This window comes from Eubalaena glacialis, chromosome 8 (genome assembly GCF_028564815.1).
Source record: "Eubalaena glacialis isolate mEubGla1 chromosome 8, mEubGla1.1.hap2.+ XY, whole genome shotgun sequence".
Taxonomy (NCBI): Eukaryota; Metazoa; Chordata; class Mammalia; order Artiodactyla; family Balaenidae; genus Eubalaena; species Eubalaena glacialis.
This window is the reverse complement of record NC_083723.1, coordinates 72,198,811-72,217,281: the sequence shown is the minus strand read 5'-3', so window position 1 is coordinate 72,217,281 and position 18,471 is coordinate 72,198,811. Positions and strand designations below refer to the sequence as shown.

Here is an 18,471-nt window from a genome sequence, read left to right as displayed (position 1 = left end):
ATAGTAGATTAAATTTTATCTATGTTTTCTTTCTAAACCAAAAAAATATGTAGGGAGGAGAGAAATGAAAAAAAAAGATAAAATAATTGTATTTGTTAATTTGGGGGGTGTGTACATAGTGTTTATTACATTATTATTTGCATTTCTCTATACTTGTTTTAAAATGTTATTTTTGAACAAAAATGAAAGATCAGGCCATCCTAGCTATACCAAATATCAAAATTTACTCTGAAGTTGAAGTAATGAAAATATTGTGCTATTTTCCTTGAAAAAGATAGGTAGGTCAGTGCAACAGAATAAGTGAGAAAAAAATTAAATTAGACGTCACTTCTCTTACATGAAATTTTAAACTATAATTTCATGTATTTCCTCCCTTGTAAGCAGTATATGCAAAAAAAAAAGTTAAATTACTTGATTTGTCATTTAAAAATATTCTAACCTACACATTAATTTACTTTAAGAATGATTTAAGGCTACAGATGGAAGCTCAACGTATTTGCCTCTCCCTGGTTTATTCAACTCATGTGGATCAGGTTCGTGAATATATGAAAGAGGAAAAAGATAAAGCTCTTTGCAGTCTTAAGCAGGAGCTTATTTCTGCTCAAGAGGATAAGATCAAGGAACTTCAGAAAATACACCAGCTAGAGCTACAGAATATAAAAACACAAGAAACAGGTAAATGATTTCTAACAAAATTATAAGTATTATGAAACAAATAAGTATCACTTAGAGCCCACCACTCCATGATTCTGTTCTTGACTTAGACCCCATAGAGGAACATGACTGGGTATTCCAGTCCTGGACTCATTTGTTCATATAATCATAGGATACTCATTTAAGTGCTTGAGAAATCTAAAAATCACTGAGTTATTTTCCCCAAGAAGTCAACAATCCTGTGGGAAAGCAATATAAAATAAACTCTTAGAAAACAATAGGAAAATTTCTATACTAGAAGAATGAACAGAAAGAATGGAAGGAGAGAGGAGAAAAGTCTAGTACTTCCTGGAAGAGTGAGGCAGTAGGCAGGAGTAGGGAGGTTAGAATTTTAGCGAAAGCTCTTGAGTCTTAAATGTAGAGGCATGAGAGACTGCATCCATTTTGGAGAGTTGAGAGTTCAAGGTGTGTGGAAAAAGTACTGAGGGATAAAGATGGAAAGATTGGCAGGAGCTTGATAAGAAAAGGCTTCATATACCCTAAGTGAAGCATGTTTAATCTTTATGCCAATGGTGATAAGACCTAATGCAGAATTTTCAATAGTGGGAGTAACATCGTAAGATTTTTATTTTAAGATGACAGCATTGGGGCAAATTGGGGGAGGTGATAAGTGATGGGAAGACCAGTTAAGCAACTTCGGCAGTAATTCTGTTAACATTAAGACGTTGAACTAAAATGTCATTGGGGATTGGAGAAGGAAGGAAAGTTTAAGAGTTAAAGAGGTAGGCTGTAGTCTGCAGTTAATATTAGCAGTAAAAGGGGAAGGAATTGAGAATGATCCCTAAGTTTCTAGCTTGAGTAGTTGGATTGAGGGTGACTCCAGTCATGAGGAGGATAAGGACCAGATTTGTGGAAAAAATAGTAAATTAAGCTTGGAACATTGAGTTAAAAATACCTGTTGACTTTGAAAAAGAGATATCTAAGGGTCAGGACAGGAATAATAACGCAGATGTAGAGAATGGACTTGAGGACATGGGGAGGAGGAAGGGTAAGCTGGGATGAAGTGAGAGAGTGGCATGGACTAATATATACTACCAAATGTAAAACTGATAGCTAGTGGGAAGCAGCCGCATACCACAGGGAGATCAGCTCGGTGCTTAGTGACCACCTAGAGGGGTGGGATAGGGAGGGTGGGAGGGAGATGCAAGAGGGAGGAGATATGGGGATATATGTATATGTATAGCTGACTCACTTTGTTATAAAGCAGAAACTAACACACCATTGTAAAGCAATTATGCTCCAATAAAGATGTTTAAAAAGAAAAACCCACAAATAAATAAATTAATTAATTAATTTAAAAAAAAGAGATATCTAGTAGGCAGTTGAAAATAGAAAGCTGAAACCTAAGAGGGAGGTTTAGGCACAAGATAAAGATTTGTAAATTAAAAGATCATTTGATCCTGGTTTGTGACCACCTAGAGGGGTGGGATAGGGAGGGTGGGAGGGAGGGAGCCGCAAGAGGGAAGAGATATGGGAACATATGTATATGTATAACTGATTCACTTTGTTATAAAGCAGACACTAACACACCATTGTACAGCAATTATACTCCAATAAAGATGTTTAAAAAAAAGATCATTTGAGGCCAAGGACAAGAATGAGATGCCCTGGGAGACTGTAGAGTGAGCCAAAGACTAAGATGGTACTGTGTAAGCAGCAATATTTAAGGAACCTTAAGTGGAAGACTAGTTGCAGTTAACTTTTACCTTTAATACTTATTTAATTACTCAATTAAATTAGACTTCCTCTGTTCAAGGTATCTTTAGACCCCCACTCTTGACAGATCTGCCTTTGTGAATGAGGTGGTTCATAAGTTTGGAATTGTTTTGTTGAACAGAGTAGAATTTAAAGTGTGGCTTAAATAAGAATACCATACTTTTTCACTTCAGCAGTTCTTTGGCAATTGAATAAGATTTTAAGCATATATTGTTTGTATTGGTATCCTCTTCAGATAGAATCTGTAGTGTTTCAGACTACAAGTTAATTAATGGGTTCGTTAATGGGCGATGAAGTCAGTCCGGTGATAAAGTAGAACAGAACACATTGGCGTGCATAGCATGTAGAAAGAGTAAATATTGATTTGTGAAATTTTTGTTTCAGTTTTATATGGATGTATATACGTAATAGGTTATGATGTATGATATATTTCTTGTATTGGGTTGTAGTAAAAAAAATTAAGTCACTTCTTTGTACCATTTTGTGGGATATAAATTGAAAATCCTACAAATTATCTTAGATGGTTAACATTGAGCAGCACAAAATAACATTGAAAGAAATAAAGAATTTAAAACTAATCTTATTGCCAGGAAGCTTCCAGTTGACATAGGTTTAATATGAAAATAGTTTCTAAGTATGTAAACTGAACATTTTAATGCGATATCTATTCTATTAGGTGATGAAGTGAAGCCTTTACAAATGCTCATTGGAAAACTTCACAGAGCAGTGTCTGAAGAATGTTCTCATTTTACACAGGTAAGGTATTAGTTAAAAATACTTTTACCATAATTCAAAAAGATACATATACCACAGTGTTCATTGCAGCACTATTTACAATATCCAGGACATGGAAGCAACCTAAATGTCCATCAACAGATGAATGGATAAAGAAGATATGGCACATATATACAGTGGAATATTACCCAGCCATAAAAAGGAACAAAATTGAGTTATTTGTAGTGAGGTGGATGGACCTAGAGTCTGTCATGCAGAGTGAAGTAAGTCAGAAAGAGAAAAACAAATACCGTATGCTAATGAACATATATGGAATCTAAAAAAACAGTACTGATGAACTTAGTGGCAGGGCAGGAATAAAGACGCAGACGTAGAGAACGGACTTGAGGACACGGGGAAGGGGAAGCTGTGACACAGTGAGAGAGTAGCACTGACGTATACACTACAAAGGTAAAATGGATGGGCTAGTGGGAAGCTGCTGCATAGCACAGGGAGATCAGCTTGGTGCTTTGTGATCACCTAGAGGAGTGGGATAGGGAGGGTGGGAGGGAGGCTCAAGAGGGAGGGGATATGGGGATATATGTATACGTTATAGCTGATTCACTTTGTTGTACAATAGAAACTAACACAACAGTGTGAAGCAATTATACTCCAATAAAGATTTTTTTTTTAGAAAGTACTTTTAGACAAGAAATGCTAAATTTTAAGTTACTACAAATTTGATAGGCAGAATCATCTGAATTAGTTTTCCCTACTGTCTTATCTTGGAACTGTATTTAGAAAATATTGCTGAGTTTTTAAGTTTAAAATGAGCATTTAAATGGTTTCCTGATAATCAGTTTGAAACAAAAGAAATTTAGGTAAATTATCTCAGCAGTAGAATACACAAAAGGTATGCCTAATTAAAAAAAAACAGACCAATAGAGCCTTAAGCAGGTCTATCTCCTACCCCTGCCCACTTTGGTGGTTGAGTGATTTGATCACTTACCTGGGGATCTTGCACAAGACTAGTGAGATAAGACTTCACACTGTAGATTGCCAATTATAATTATGCCAAGTATAATTATATTTGTGAAGATCGGGTGAAATAGGAGCGCTTCTACACTGCTGGTGGGAGTGTACTACCTTGAGAAGCAGATTGGCAAGGTATATTGTTGAAGATACATACATCACACAGCCCAGGCATTTACTTCTACTTAGGCTCACATTTGTGCACAACCAGATAAGTTCATTGCAAGAATGTCTATGTTAAGTCAAAAATTAGAAACAACTCATTTTTATCTACAGGCTAATGAATAAACAAATTGTGTTATATCTGTACAATGGAACACCATATTGCAGTGTTTGCTAGGTGAACTAATATCAGCAAATCTCAAAAGAAAAAAGTATAAAAACATGCATGTTAGAGTAATCACCTCTGGGCAGAGAGACAGGTGAATGAAATACGTAAGCAGTACTTAATTTAGAAATCTTCAAATCTGTATGTAATGTTCAATTTCTTTTTAAAAATATGGATATAATATGACAAAATATTAGTATTTGTTACAGCTAAGTAATAGATGAACTATTTTTTCTGCATATTTGAAATAGTTCAAAATTTAAAATACATGCCTAGGCTTGTCACAGATCTCCATCCCAGCCTGTGTATTTGTAAATCGAAGAGGGAGGAGGATGGTATTAGTTGGGAAGGTAAAGCTGCCTTACTGATTCTGATTACCTACAGAATAGTGCAAAAACAGTATTCAAAAAAGCAAAAGAAAGTCAGAAATACCACATTCATTCAGCCTTCGCTTCTGCCGAAGGGTTCAGGCATTGTCCTTTCATATCCATTGTTGATAGTCTGTAAATATGGAAAGAGGGCCCAAGTCACAGTAGTTTATTTATAAGCTGACTTTATATTTTCTTTTCTTCCATTAATGTTTTTACTTGACCCCTAATCTGAAGTTGAAATATGAATCAACTTGTAATGGAGAGGTCCCCTGGAGTTCATCGTGAAACCTGGTTTTGTCACTAATCATTGATGTTACTATGGACTAGTTACTTCATCTTTCTGGGTCTGTTGCCTCACCTGTAAATTGGGTGATCCTTCAGGTTTCTACCAACCTGAATCAATTTATTAATTTATGATAAAATTCTACCTTAGGGACTGTGTTGAAAATTTCATAAAGTCAATTATTAATAGACAGTGTAGTTTAACTTCTAGGCAAATCTCAAGAAATAGCAACAATCAACAAATTGGTTAAGTCTAGAAGTTGTTGATTGTTATTTCCAGTTGCATGAGGGGCAAAGGTGAAACTTATTTAGAGGGCTTATCAAATGATTATGCAGCATATGTTATTTGTAAGTGATGATAGAATTGTCTGTTGCTCAGGAGAAAAACCAGAATGATGTGTCAAATGTTTTTTTTTTTTTTCTGTGTATAAACCACAGAATAGTATTCTCTTATGTTAAAGTCTATGAATGTGTTCTCCTACTTCATATATTATAATTTCTATAGAATTTATAGACTACTTTTTGAACTTCTGTCCTCATCTTTTGGTGTTTTTTCAAGGGTAGTTGACCTTACAGAGATAACATCAGAATAGGATCCAAGCCAGAAAGTGGTAGATTAAAGTATAAGATATATTCATTATTAGGAAGAAGCAAAAAGTTATAATTTGATAGATATATTTGATATATATTATAGATAATGGAGACTATCAATGTTTTCCTGGTGTAAGAAGAATTTCACATTCTATATGTGGAGAGAGAAAGATTTAGACTTGGTTATTTCTTTTGCAGATTGATTTGATATATGGAAGAGTGTTTTCTTACTGATTTTTCTGTGCCATTTTGACTGTCTTTTGCATATAGAAAAATAGTGTTTAATGATCTTTAGTGGCAGAAATCAAAATTTTAATTCCATAAAATACCTAATTTTGTTGTCAACAGACTTTTTGCAGTGTCCTTGGTGAACATTATACTCCTGCTTTAAAATGTGAAGTAAATGTAGAAGAGAAAGAGAAAGAGACTTCCTGTGTTCACACTTCTGAAAATCAAGAACTAGAATTGCAAGATTATAAATATGAAGTTCAAGGTAATAAAGGCTTTACCACATTATTGAACAGAGCAATTTTCTTAAATGAATTGATTAACTTTCTCTGTTAATTCATGATTTTATCACTTAGCCAATTTGAGTTATCTTAACATCTTGTTTTTTCAGGTTCATGAAATCTTAAATCTTTAATGTACATTTTTAGTTTTACAATGCAGTTATTGCGATATAAAGAGAAACAAAGCTGTCTACAAGTTTCCTTGTCTCTTTATCCTCTGTTCCTCTACTTCTATCTTTTCCTCACTATAATTCTTAATTTTATACCATAGATCCAAACCTTTAAAAGTTGTATTTTATTGAATAAGTTTATGTCGGGGTTTTATTTTTTTAAAAAAGAATAAGGCATTCAGTTATCTTTCTTAATAGGAATCCTATATTAGTTCATTTTTACAAATTATAACCTCAATTAATGTTTTTGATATTCCTTCACAGATAAAATGTTTCCTACCCCTGTCCGTTTGTATGAAGAATGAACAAATATGTACAAATTAATGAATGCCAAAAGAAATTAATGTATTTTAATATGAAATTGTCAGGTTAATCTTTGTAGCAGGTGTTCCACATTAATGAGGTTTTAATTGTTGGTTACTAAATATATGAATTTTACTTCTAGCAGGCAATTTTCTAAAGTTATGACTAGACGAATAATACTTATTGAAAGAAGCCGACTTTTATTGTGGAGTGAAATTATTGTAATTGTTTATCATTTAGATTTTCAAGAAAATGTGCAAACTCTTCTCAACAAAGTAACAGAAGAATACAACAAACTCTTGGTACTTCAGTCACGATTAAGTAAGGTCTGTAAAATGGAAAATGTATTACGATGTTTGCATTTATTGTATTACCTGCTATTTTGTAAGCTATTTCATCAACCAAGAATTTCTAAATAAGTGAACATGAAAAGAAAATTAGGGAAAAGTGACATGTATTTATAGTATAAGTGAGCTGAAGGAATTTCTGCAATTTGAATACTCTTTACCCCTTTAGAGAGTTTTTGAAGTCATGATAAAGTTAAAATGTATATAAAATGTCAAATTGTAAACTTTGTGAAACGGTTGCATTTAATTTTACATATAACATTTTTTAAAGCAGTGAGTCTGTTTTAGAGAAAAATGTGATTTGTTGTTTAGAATATAGCTAGTTTCACATGGTGTGTTATATAAAATTTCTTTCAAGCAGTTGTTTTAGAAATGTGCACATAGAAAACTAGGTAAGAGAGTATAGATGGCATCATATAATTTATTAACTATATCAGAAGAATAACATATATTAGTTCTTCCTCTTTCTCTTCCCCTCCTTCTTTTTCCCATTCTATTTTACCCCCTTTCTCCTTTCCCTCTCTCTTCCTCTTTCTGTGCAATTAAAGCACAGCCTTATCCAGCCTTTCCTAAAATGTATAAACCTATCCCAGTATCTTACAGATAACTATGTAGGAGGACAGGTGGATGGTGGATAGATTCAAAGCCCTTCTTTAATTCCACATTTCTCTACAATTACTAGTTTTCTTTCTCCTTCCATTCATAGCTAGATATTGAACCCTATTCAGAATCATCATACCGTTTTCTTACCAGTACCCTTAGTAGTCTAGATTTGTTTTTCTGCTGCCCTTATCCTGCCTCTGAGAACCCTTCTTCTTCACTCATACTTGGGTTTCTGAGGGCTGCTAAGAAAATAAGATGGTGATGTGGTTTGGTGACACTGCATAATCATGGTCTCTGACTGCAGCTGGACCCTCAGGATCACTTGACAATTCTTTTATGTTGTCATTTATTCTCTCATAGTCCCCTCAGTGGATGCTACCTAATGTTACAACTTCCCTCGAGTCATACATTCCATTTCTACTCCCCTTTTTTCTTTGCAGATGGCCTTATTTCTCATTTTTCTGTGAGTATGGGAGCTATCAGTTATAAATTATAAATTATCTCATCTTGCTACCTCTAGACCATATGTATTTCTTTAAATCTGAAAATACTCTGTTTTCCTTCTGTCTCAGAAGAAGTTATCCCTTTTCATAACCAAGGTTATTTTATTTCCTGTCCTTTTGTTAACATCACCTTCTATCTCCTCTAAGATTGATAACCTGTTTCTTCCCTCCCTTCTGTGCTTTCAGCTTGTCTGTTTTTCTTATTTCTGTCTTTCTTGCCCCTTGCATATTCCTCTTGTCTCCACTATTTTGAACATAACCAGTCTTCCTTGAATCCAATATCTCCCTTTGTGGTTTTCTTTCAACTTCATTGTCATATTCTTTGAAGGAAAGAATAGGCTGTAGTCATAGTTTCCCATCTCTTCCTGTCTTGCTCTCTCTTCTACCCACTGTAAACAAGCTCCAAACTTATACTTCACTAAACTTTCTTTGGTGAAAGTTACCAGTGAATTCTTTTTTTTTTTTTAATTTATTTATTTATTTATTTATTTTTGGCTGTGTTGGGTCTTCATTTCTGTGCGAGAGCTTTCTCTAGTTGCGGTAAGCGGGGGCTACTCTTCATTGCGGTGCGCGGGCCTTTCACTGTCGCAGCCTCTCTTGTTGCGGGGCATAGGCTCCAGACACGCAGGCTCAGTAGTTGTGGCTTACAGGCCCAGTCGCTCCACGGCATGTGGGATCTTCCCAGACCAGGGCTCGAACCCGTGTCCCTTGCATTGGCAGGCAGATTCTCAACCACTGTGCCACTAGGGAAGCCCCCAGTGAATTCTTAATTATCAAATTTTCTTTCTGCTTTCTTACCTTGCATCCTTGTATTCTTCCGTTCTTTTAAAAATATGTTGCTGGGCTTCCCTGGTGGCGCAGTGGTTGAGAATCTGCCTGCCAATGCAGGGGACGCGGGTTCGAGCCCTGGTCTGGGAAGATCCCACATGCCGCGGAGCAACTCGGCCCGTGAGCCACAATTACTGAGCCTGAGCGTCTGGAGCCTGTGCTCGGCAAAGAGAGGCCGCGATAGTGAGAGGCCCGCGCACCGTGATGAAGAGTGGCCCCCGCACCGCGATGAAGAGTGGCCCCCGCTTGCCACAACTAGAGAAAGCCCTCGCACAGAAACGAAGACCCAACACAGCCATACATACATACATACATAAAAAGAATGTAAGCAGACAAGAATAGCATTAAGAAAATAAAAATAAAAATATGTTGCTTTTCCTTATGGCAGCACATAGTTGAAACTATTAAATAGTGTAGGAGGGCTTACAGTAAACAAGTTACTACAGTGATGTTTGTCATTTTGCCTCTTTCCTTTCAGGACAGTGAGTGGGGAACAGTTTCCTTTGGTGAGACACAAACCTCCCTTCCCCAGTGCCAGAATGTGGGAGGCCACTCTGGAACACAAACACCCACACTTGCTTCCTTAGTTCTCCCCAGACACTTCTTTCAGTTTGCTTTGAGAAAAACTTTTACCTGCTACCAGGCTTCTTCCTGACTGAATCAGCAGAAAGGGCTGTACTGTGATTAGTTAAAGGTCAATGTATTTGTTTTCTGATCTCTACCTGTCATTGATTTCTCTCTGAGCCTGGGGCCTTTCTAGGGTTCTACTAGGTGAGCTAACTGTCTCCTATAACTGTGGCTCCCTTCATGTGTGCTTTAGGCTGCTGCTTCCTCCACCCTGCTTAATCAGTATTCTGCCACCCCTTTTCTCTTGAAAAAAAGAGAAAGAGACTAAAAAAAAGAGAAAGAGACTTTCTTAGTCTCTTTTATTTTTTGGTTTATTATGGATTTATACCTTTTAAAGATTCATTATGATTTTGAGTCATGGGGAGGGAGGAGAGATACATGTCAGAGATCATGAACATAAATGCCTACGTGAGCTTAGCTCATAAAGTAAATGAAGAAGGCCAAGTGAAAGCTGGAAAAGTGAAACCTGGAGAAAACATACCTCATCTAAAGGGGGCAGAGACTGCTCAGCTTCACATGTCGTTGTCACGTAGGAACGGGTCCCAGTGTTGTTTATTCCTTCAGTTTATCAATTTTATGTGAGGTCTTTTGCTTTTTTAAGTGTTGGGAAGTATTAAAAATAAAAAGGTTTTTTTTTTTTTTTTTTTTCCTAATTGGCAAACAATTAGGAGGGAAAAAAAAACAAGAAAAACTGTTTGGTACCCAAAAGAATACTTCTGTAGCCTAGAATTAAAGTCAAACTTCTACTTTGCAACTAGGTATAAACACATGCTCAGTGTATCTTGACTAGTTTTCTTTTTAATTCTGTTATTTTTTTATTTTGTAGTATTAGCTACTTTCTTAGGATATTTTCTTCCCTTAGCTTCTGTGACTTCAATTCTGTGGCTTTTTAAGCCTTCATTGTGGGTTTTGCCCACCCATTTATAGTCACCAAGAATCTGCGCTTGATCTGCTAATTATGCTGTATGCTGCCTTCATTCACTTCCATGGCTTCCAGATCTCTGTGTCTAGTCAGTTCTTACTCCTGAGCTGCAGAGTTGTATATCTAATTGGATATCTCTACTTGAGTATCCTTTATGTATGTCTCAATTAACATTGAAACTGAATTTATTAATTTTTTCCCCTTAAACCAGCTTCTCTCCCTTCTCAGTTTTGAAGAGTGACATTCAACCAGAAACTTGAGGATCATATCATCCTAGACAATTCTCTCCCCTAACCCCTGATCTCACATCATACTGAAATATACTCTGAAGGGAGTACAAAAGAAATGAAAGATGTATACCTTGTTCTCATTCACTTATTCAGCCAGTAATTTTTATTTGCTAATTATATGCTAGGTTGTACTGTGTACTGGGAATAAAGCAGTATACAGTGTAAATAGTCACTAGACGGAAGGAATTTATAAATTGATGGACTTCATAGGCTAATTCAAGAAATATGATGTGTGTATATGTATATAAAATAGTTATCCAAGGCAACATTTAATTAGTGTTCAAAAGCGAAGTACTTTTGGGACTTCCCTGACGGTCCAGTGGTTAAGACTCCATGCTTCCACTGTAAGGGGCATGGGTTCGATCCCTGGTCGTGGAACTCCAATCCACGTGCTGCAAGGTGCAGCCAAAAAAATAAAAAATAAAATAAAAGCCAAGTACTTTTGGAATTAGGCAAATATGTAGATGAGTATAGGTGCAAATAATTAAGGAAGAATTCTTGGAGGAAGTGGGACTTGAATTGGACCATGAAAGATGTGTAGGTTTAGGTAAGGAAGGGGAAGGGGAATAGCATTCCAGGTGGAAGAGGTGATATAATCAAAGTCTTGGAGGTGTAAGTGCGATATATTAGGGACATATTGCTCGGAGAGTAATGGACTTTAAGATTAGAGAGGTTAGACTGTACCAAACTTTGAATGCTAGGTGACAATTTTGTGGACATTAAAAAGCTGTTGGAGGGGCTTCCCTGGTGGCGCAGTGGTTGAGAATCTGCCTGCCAATGCAGGGGACATGGGTTCGAGCCCTGGTCTGGGAAGATCCCACATGCCGTGGAGCAACTGGGCCCGTGAGCCACAACTACTGAGCCTGCGCGTCTGGAGCCTGTGCTCCGCTACAAGAGAGGCTGCGATAGCGAGAGGCCCGCGCACTGCGATGAAGAGTGGCCCCCACTCGCCGCAGCTAGAGAAAGCCCTCACACAGAAACGAAGACCCAACACAGACAAAAATAAAAATAAATTAATTTTTTAAAAAAATTAAAAAAAAAAAAAAAAGCTGTTGGAGATTTGTGATCATGGTCTAGACATCATGAAGTTGAACTTTTAGGGAGATTAATCTGGTGGCAGTGGGAGGTAGGAAATATGAAGGGACGATTCATAAGATATTTTAAGGAAGGACCTAAAGAATTTGGTAGTCAGTTGATGTGGAAGTAAAAGGAGAGGAACAAGACCAAGACAACTCATTATTTTTTTCATTCCCTGTATCAGTGAAACTTACACCTTACGTGTCTGTATAATAAGGTAGAGTATGGGTGTGCTGAGGGTCCCTAAGACCACTCCTCAGTTCAGTGGTTCACCAGAAGAACTCACAGGATTCAACATAATAGTTGTACTCAAGGCTAAGATTTATTACAGCAAAAGGATACAGAGCAAAATCAGCCCCATAAAGGTTTGAAAAGGAGCATGGGGCAAAGTCTGGAGGAAATAGGCACAAACTTCTAAAATTCTCTCCTAGTGGAGTCACAGGAAGACACACTTCATTCCTCTTGCAGTTGTGACGATACGTGCTAAGTTTTGACTACTAAGGAAGCTCACCTAAGCCTAGGAAACCGTAGTTTTTTTTTATCAGGTGTCAGTCAGATAGCCATCCTCTGCCAGAACATACCAAATTCAGACTTCCAGAAAGAAAGCATGTGTTCAGCATAAACCATATTGCTTGTACAGTCCAGGCATGGGACTCTCTTACAATTTAGGGAAACTTTTATATTAGTGTAGAGAACCGTTTACCAGCTAAGTTTCCAGATGCCAGCCAAGGGCCAGACTTGTAAGCAGGCCTTTTTAAAGAGATAGAAATCTCACAACTTCTGTGTTAACTCTTTTCTGCACAATAGATAAAAAAGTGAATTTCACATTTTATCCCAGCAAGTTGGCTACAACTGTAGAGGCATCCCAGAGGTTGGTTGGGATGAGTCAGTTGGCAGTACATCACTGCTTAACCTGTTAGCCTCATCTACTAATCCTCTTCCTCATTTTAGCCATATTGAAATACTTAGAGTTTCCAAAATGCACCCATATCTTTCAGACCCCTGGGGCTTTTTTGCATGCTGTTCTTTCTGTCTAACACTGCCCTTCCCCCTCCGATTTGCTTAGTGTATTCCTACTTATAATTCCAGTTGGTTCAAATGTTATTTCTTTTGTGTCACCTTTTTTTTTTCTTTAAACATCTTTATTGGAGTATAATTGCTTTACAATGGTGTGTTAATTTCTGCTTTATAACAAAGTGAATCAACTATACATATGCATATATCCCCATATCTCCTCCCTCTTACATCTCCCTCCCACCCTCCCTATCCCACCCCTCTAGGTGGTCACAAAGCACCGAGCTGATCTCCCTGTGCTATGAGGGGGCTTCCCACTAGCCAGTACGTTTGGTAGTGTATATATGTCCATGCCACTCTCTCACTTCGTCCCAGATTACCCTTTGTGTCATCTTCTTTACCTATCCTCCTAGACTAGAAATTTCTTCCTCCATTCTCTTAATATCTGTACTTTTAATTTTTTTGCACTTACCTTTCTCCATTATTTTAAATACTTGATTACCTTCCTTTCTTTCCTGTTCCATAGCTCCTTGTACAAAGGTTCATTTGTATTACATTACTTTTCATGTTATTATAATTGTTTACTCTTCTGCCTTTTCCACTAGACTAAACCCCACTAAACCCTTCAGAATCAGGAAGTCTTCTCTTTATTTTCATTTCCTCTTCTTAGCACGGTGCTTTGTTTAGCACATGGTAAAGGTTACTATATGTTTGCTTAATGAATTAAGTGACAATATAGAAAGGTTGAGCTGTAAACTGAAGTATTTACCTGATGGGCTTTATTTTTTCTAGGAAGTAGGAGGCAAGATCCTTGGTTGAAATGTACACCGCGGGTAGGAGTGGGGTAGAGGACATGGTAAGAGTAGTACCAACTGAAATAGCCTTCATGGGAAATAGCGTTTATCCTGTTGCTCACCTCCTTCTACAGTATCCTTTGTTCATCTAGTATAGCAAGTCCAAACTCATCCCTTGCTTTTACGGTGCTCTTTATACCTGTCTTATTTATCTAGTGCAATTTCCCCCATCCCTCAAGATCATTGTCTTCACTACTTATAGCAGGTCATTCTTTCACAAATGCTCTTATTCTTTCTTCCATGTAAACTTTCCTAATCATTGCCCAAAATGATGGAGGCCCAAATCAAATTTGACTTCTTCCATAATTACTCAGACCCACATCAGTCTTTCTTCTGTTATTGCCCTTTAGTCAAACATTATAGTTTAATGCTTCTCTAATTGTTTGATTTTACTTCCCCAATTAGTTGATGAATTCTGTGAGGGCAGATATACCTTTTTTTTTTTTTTTTACTCTTTTTATATTCTTACTCTCCCTTGTCACAATACTGGCCACATAGTAGACTGATTATTAAATATTTGAGGAATGACTAAATTAATACACACACATCTGACATATTGCTGCCTAGTTTTAATAGTTAAGGAAATAAGCTGAGGTTTATCTGGTTTTGCTCTTTTCCTTCCTTTTGTATAAAGAACAGCATACATTTGTCAGTTACCTGGTTGTATGTAGGTTATATCCAGAGATTAATAACAGGTATGTTATTAAGTATTGATAATATAAAATTTACTGTGTATGAGTTGAAATTTCAGAGATCAAGTCATACTTTAAATGTTATTATGAACTTTATACCAAAATTCTGTGCAGCTTCTATTTTTATAGTAAAATGAAATTCCTTCTGGTTATGAAAGAACATTATGTTTACTAATATAATATCAGTGCTGTGAAGGGAATGGGATGTGAGTCACTGTGTCAAAAGAGAGCGTGGAATAACTTGGAAGGGAAAGTATTTGTATTAGAATGTCACAATTTTAGGTGATTTTGGAAAAAACATTTTAAAGGTAAAGTTGCTTTTATATAGTTTTCACAATCCTGGGTCATATATTTATGTCACTGCTTTTCTTCTGTTATTTTCAATAGATTCAAGGACAGCAGACAGGTGATGTGAAACTTGAATTTGCAGAAGAAAACCTACCAAAAGAGGAAACAGACTTTTTATCAACCCATCCTCAGATGACAAATTTTCAAGACACTGGTAAATTTTGATTATATACCATAATGTGGTGTTTTTATACCAAATGTTCAGTAATTTGATTTTTTACTTTAAAATTTGAGACAGCTTAGTGCGTTGGGCATTTCACTGTAACCCTTTTTGGTCTCAGTTTTCTCATCCTTAAAACGAAAGATTTAGACTACTCATGTCTTCCCACTTCTTACATTCTCTGGTTATAAATTATCTTCAATTTAAAGACATAAAATTGGTAGTTTTAGGGGTACTGCAGCCATGAAGATAGAAGAAATGATCTTGAATTACACTATTCATGTTTTCTTGTTATCAGTCTAAATGAGTTTAAATTGATACCTGAGTTATTACTACTAAAAACCATTTTTCAAAGAAGAATTAATATTCTCTGCACATTCAAAACAGTGATTGTGGTATTTCACTAAGAAATTTGTATTGAAATGTGCATTTTCTTCCATTCATGTAACTCAGATGTTTGTCATAAAAGCAAGTTATCTGCTCTGCAAGATACCGAAAAAATTAAACAACTTGAAGGACAAGTTCAAGAATTAGAAAACCTCGTATCCTCTTTGCAGCAGCAACTGAAAGAAACTGAAGAAAACTATGGGGCAGAGATTCATTCTTTGCAGGAAAGGCTACAAGCTGTTAATGAGTTTACAGTTCAGCCAAGGTATCCATCTACTTATAATTTCATTCAGTAGTATTTGTAGCTTAGTAACAATCATAGTATGGTTGTTTTAAGAAAAAAGTGTAACTTAAGCAAATTTGCTTGAAAGAGATGGGCTATAGCATTGCCAAGAAATAAGAACAGGAGATAATTCTTCATCTCTGAAATGTGTGAAGTAAATGTTAATGTAAACCAAATACATTTTATAATAGGAATTTTACTTACACCTTTATTTTATAAAGATGCTTGTTGTTATGAATATCCTAAGTTAAATCAGGCGGTGTGCATGTTACTTGTTGTTTATTGTGTTCCCAGTCTTTGCTACTTTGATATGGGGAATACACAAAGAATATAAGATATGATCATTCCAGTCATACTGGACTTTCTCCACTTGGTTGTCTAATGCTCAGATTCACCATGTCCAAAATACAACTGGATCTTCCCCTCAAAATTTGCTCCTCTGCAGCCATCTAACTCCATCTCTGGTGACTCCTCTTTCAAACCTCACTTCCAGTCTATCAAGAAATCCTGTTATCTCTACTTCCAAAATAAATCTAAACTGTACCACTTCTCATCCCCTGGTCCCTGCCATCATCATGTCTCACTTGGATTACTGCAACAATAGATCTCCTTGCTTCTACTCTAACTCTTCCCTAAAGTTTGTTCTCAACACAGTTCTAAAACTTTGCTTTTAAAATTTAAGACAAATCATGCTATTCTAGTGCTCATCTGTCCTTACTGTGCCTTACTAGGACCTATATAATGGGTCCCTGTTATCTCTGAATTTATCTCCTGCAGACTTGCTTGTCACTTACTATTGTAAAGCCATATAATCTCCTCGAGATACTCAAACCGTCAGTATGCTCCTGCCTTATGAATTTCTCTTTCATTGCTGTTCCTCTACCTGGAATGATATTTCTCTAGGTATTTCCATGCCCAACACACTTACCTCCTTTGGGTCTTTACTCAAATGTCATGTTCTCATGAGGCCTATCCTGATCACCCTATTGAAATTAAAATCATCCCTTATAACTCTGTATATGAATTTCCTGCTTCATTTTTCTATATTAACTGTTTTATATATATAAAACTATATATCTATATAAAATAAAAACAAGTCTATATTATATTTGGAGGGGAGGTTTATTTATTTGTTTTTGTTATCTGTCCCCTGTGAAGGAGTTCAAGCTTTGTAAGGGGATTTTTGTTTGTTTATTCACTGTATCCCAAACCCTATAATAATTCCCTGTGCATAGTAGGTGCTCAATAAATACGTGTTAAATGAATGAACAGTTTATAATTTAGTAGGGAAGTGTGCTGTAGTATTTAACTAGCTCTATAAAGTCCTCAGAGATTTAACCTAACTTTGACTGGCTCTGCTGCTCTAAGACTGATGTCTCTATAGGCACTTGTTATTGGAACCTAAAGACAAGGGGGTTTTTTTGTTTTGTTCTGGTTTTTTTTGGAGACAAAATACTGAATTTTCACACTTCTTCGGAAGCATTCTGTTTCTCCATCTTTTATTCAGGGTCTGTATGTAGGCTTTGGAATTGTTTATCCAGCATTAGCACAGCCTTACAAAGCTTCCATTTAATTTGAGGTCAGTGGTTCCCAAATTTTACCATTCATTAAAAACATTGGAGGTTTTTGAAATTATTATTGTTTGAAATCATTATTTTTTCATTGTTATTATTGAAATTACAGTTACTGGATTTTACATTTGAAGAGTTAGATTCAGTAGCTTTGAGATGGATTCTGGTCATTTGTATTTGTAACAAAATAATTCTGATGCAGGCAGTCCATAGATTGATATTTGGAAACTATTACTTTAGGTTTTTTGCTAAGAAAGAAAATAGGTATATAGCAAGAACTCTCTAATAATCACTTACAGTATTTCAAGTTCCTTCCTTTAATTAGTGATGTTTTCTCTCCAAAGCATGAAGAAAAGGAAGTTTTCTGGAAGTGTAGACCTACTTTGCTGTTCTTGCACTTGGGCTTTTGCCAGCTCATCATGCTTTTTTAGAGTTTCTCTAATAATCACTGGAAATGTATTAACAATACCTTTCAACTAAAACCATTAGTTTTCTCCCGCCCCGCAAAAATGAGGCTTATTGACTGCCATGTTCACTCCTATGAACGTGTATTTAAAGTTATTTCTTGTTAAATGTCATCACATATTTGGACACAACTATAGCACTTTTTGAATAAAGATTATACTGTTCTCCTAAGATAGACTTGAACTAGTTTAAGAAAAATAATTGTCATTCATTTAACAAATATTTGGTGATGTCATACTAGAAACCTCTTGGCGATATAGTATGGAATTGTAACAACCATGAGCTTTAGAGTCAGACAGACCTACATTTGACTCCTGATTTGACCTTTGACTGGCTATGTGGTCTTGGGCTGATATATAAACATGTCTAAGTAATATTAGGGAATAAAAACTTCCTTGAGATCGTGAGGATTAAAAGAAACCATGACTGGGAAGAGACTTGGCTAGATGTCATGGAGGAAACTTTAGATGTGTATAAAGTGGTCCTTTACCTCAGGGGACTTCAATCCAATCATTGAAATAATACTTATTCACAAAACAGTAATTTTTTTAAAGTAATGATTGAGGAATATAACATGACGATACAGCCAAAGCGCTGGTACGTAAACCCATGTCTTTGTGGCATTTTTCAGTGCCCATCACTTCACATTTCTGCAATGATGTTTTTTGGAGTGGCTCCAGGGGGAATGGAAATGAAGGGTTGACTATGAGACATTGAAATAGAAGGAATCTTGGGAGCAAAGCAGAGGAAAGATGACCTGTGTTGTTTGA

General features: G+C 36.1%; 1 protein-coding gene across 7 annotated transcripts in view; it reads left to right on the top strand.

Moving 5' to 3' along the window:
* Nucleotides 1-18,471, top strand: part of AKAP9 (A-kinase anchoring protein 9) — a 152,008-nt gene that overhangs the window by 47,079 nt on the left and 86,458 nt on the right. For all 7 annotated transcript variants that reach the window (XM_061198577.1, XM_061198576.1, XM_061198575.1 and 4 more), the window contains 6 exons: nucleotides 462-675; nucleotides 3,107-3,186; nucleotides 6,097-6,241; nucleotides 6,971-7,056; nucleotides 14,875-14,989; nucleotides 15,449-15,647. In XM_061198577.1, coding sequence (XP_061054560.1) covers nucleotides 462-675; nucleotides 3,107-3,186; nucleotides 6,097-6,241; nucleotides 6,971-7,056; nucleotides 14,875-14,989; nucleotides 15,449-15,647 — 839 coding nt within the window. The remainder of the gene's footprint in view (nucleotides 1-461; nucleotides 676-3,106; nucleotides 3,187-6,096; nucleotides 6,242-6,970; nucleotides 7,057-14,874; nucleotides 14,990-15,448; nucleotides 15,648-18,471) is intronic.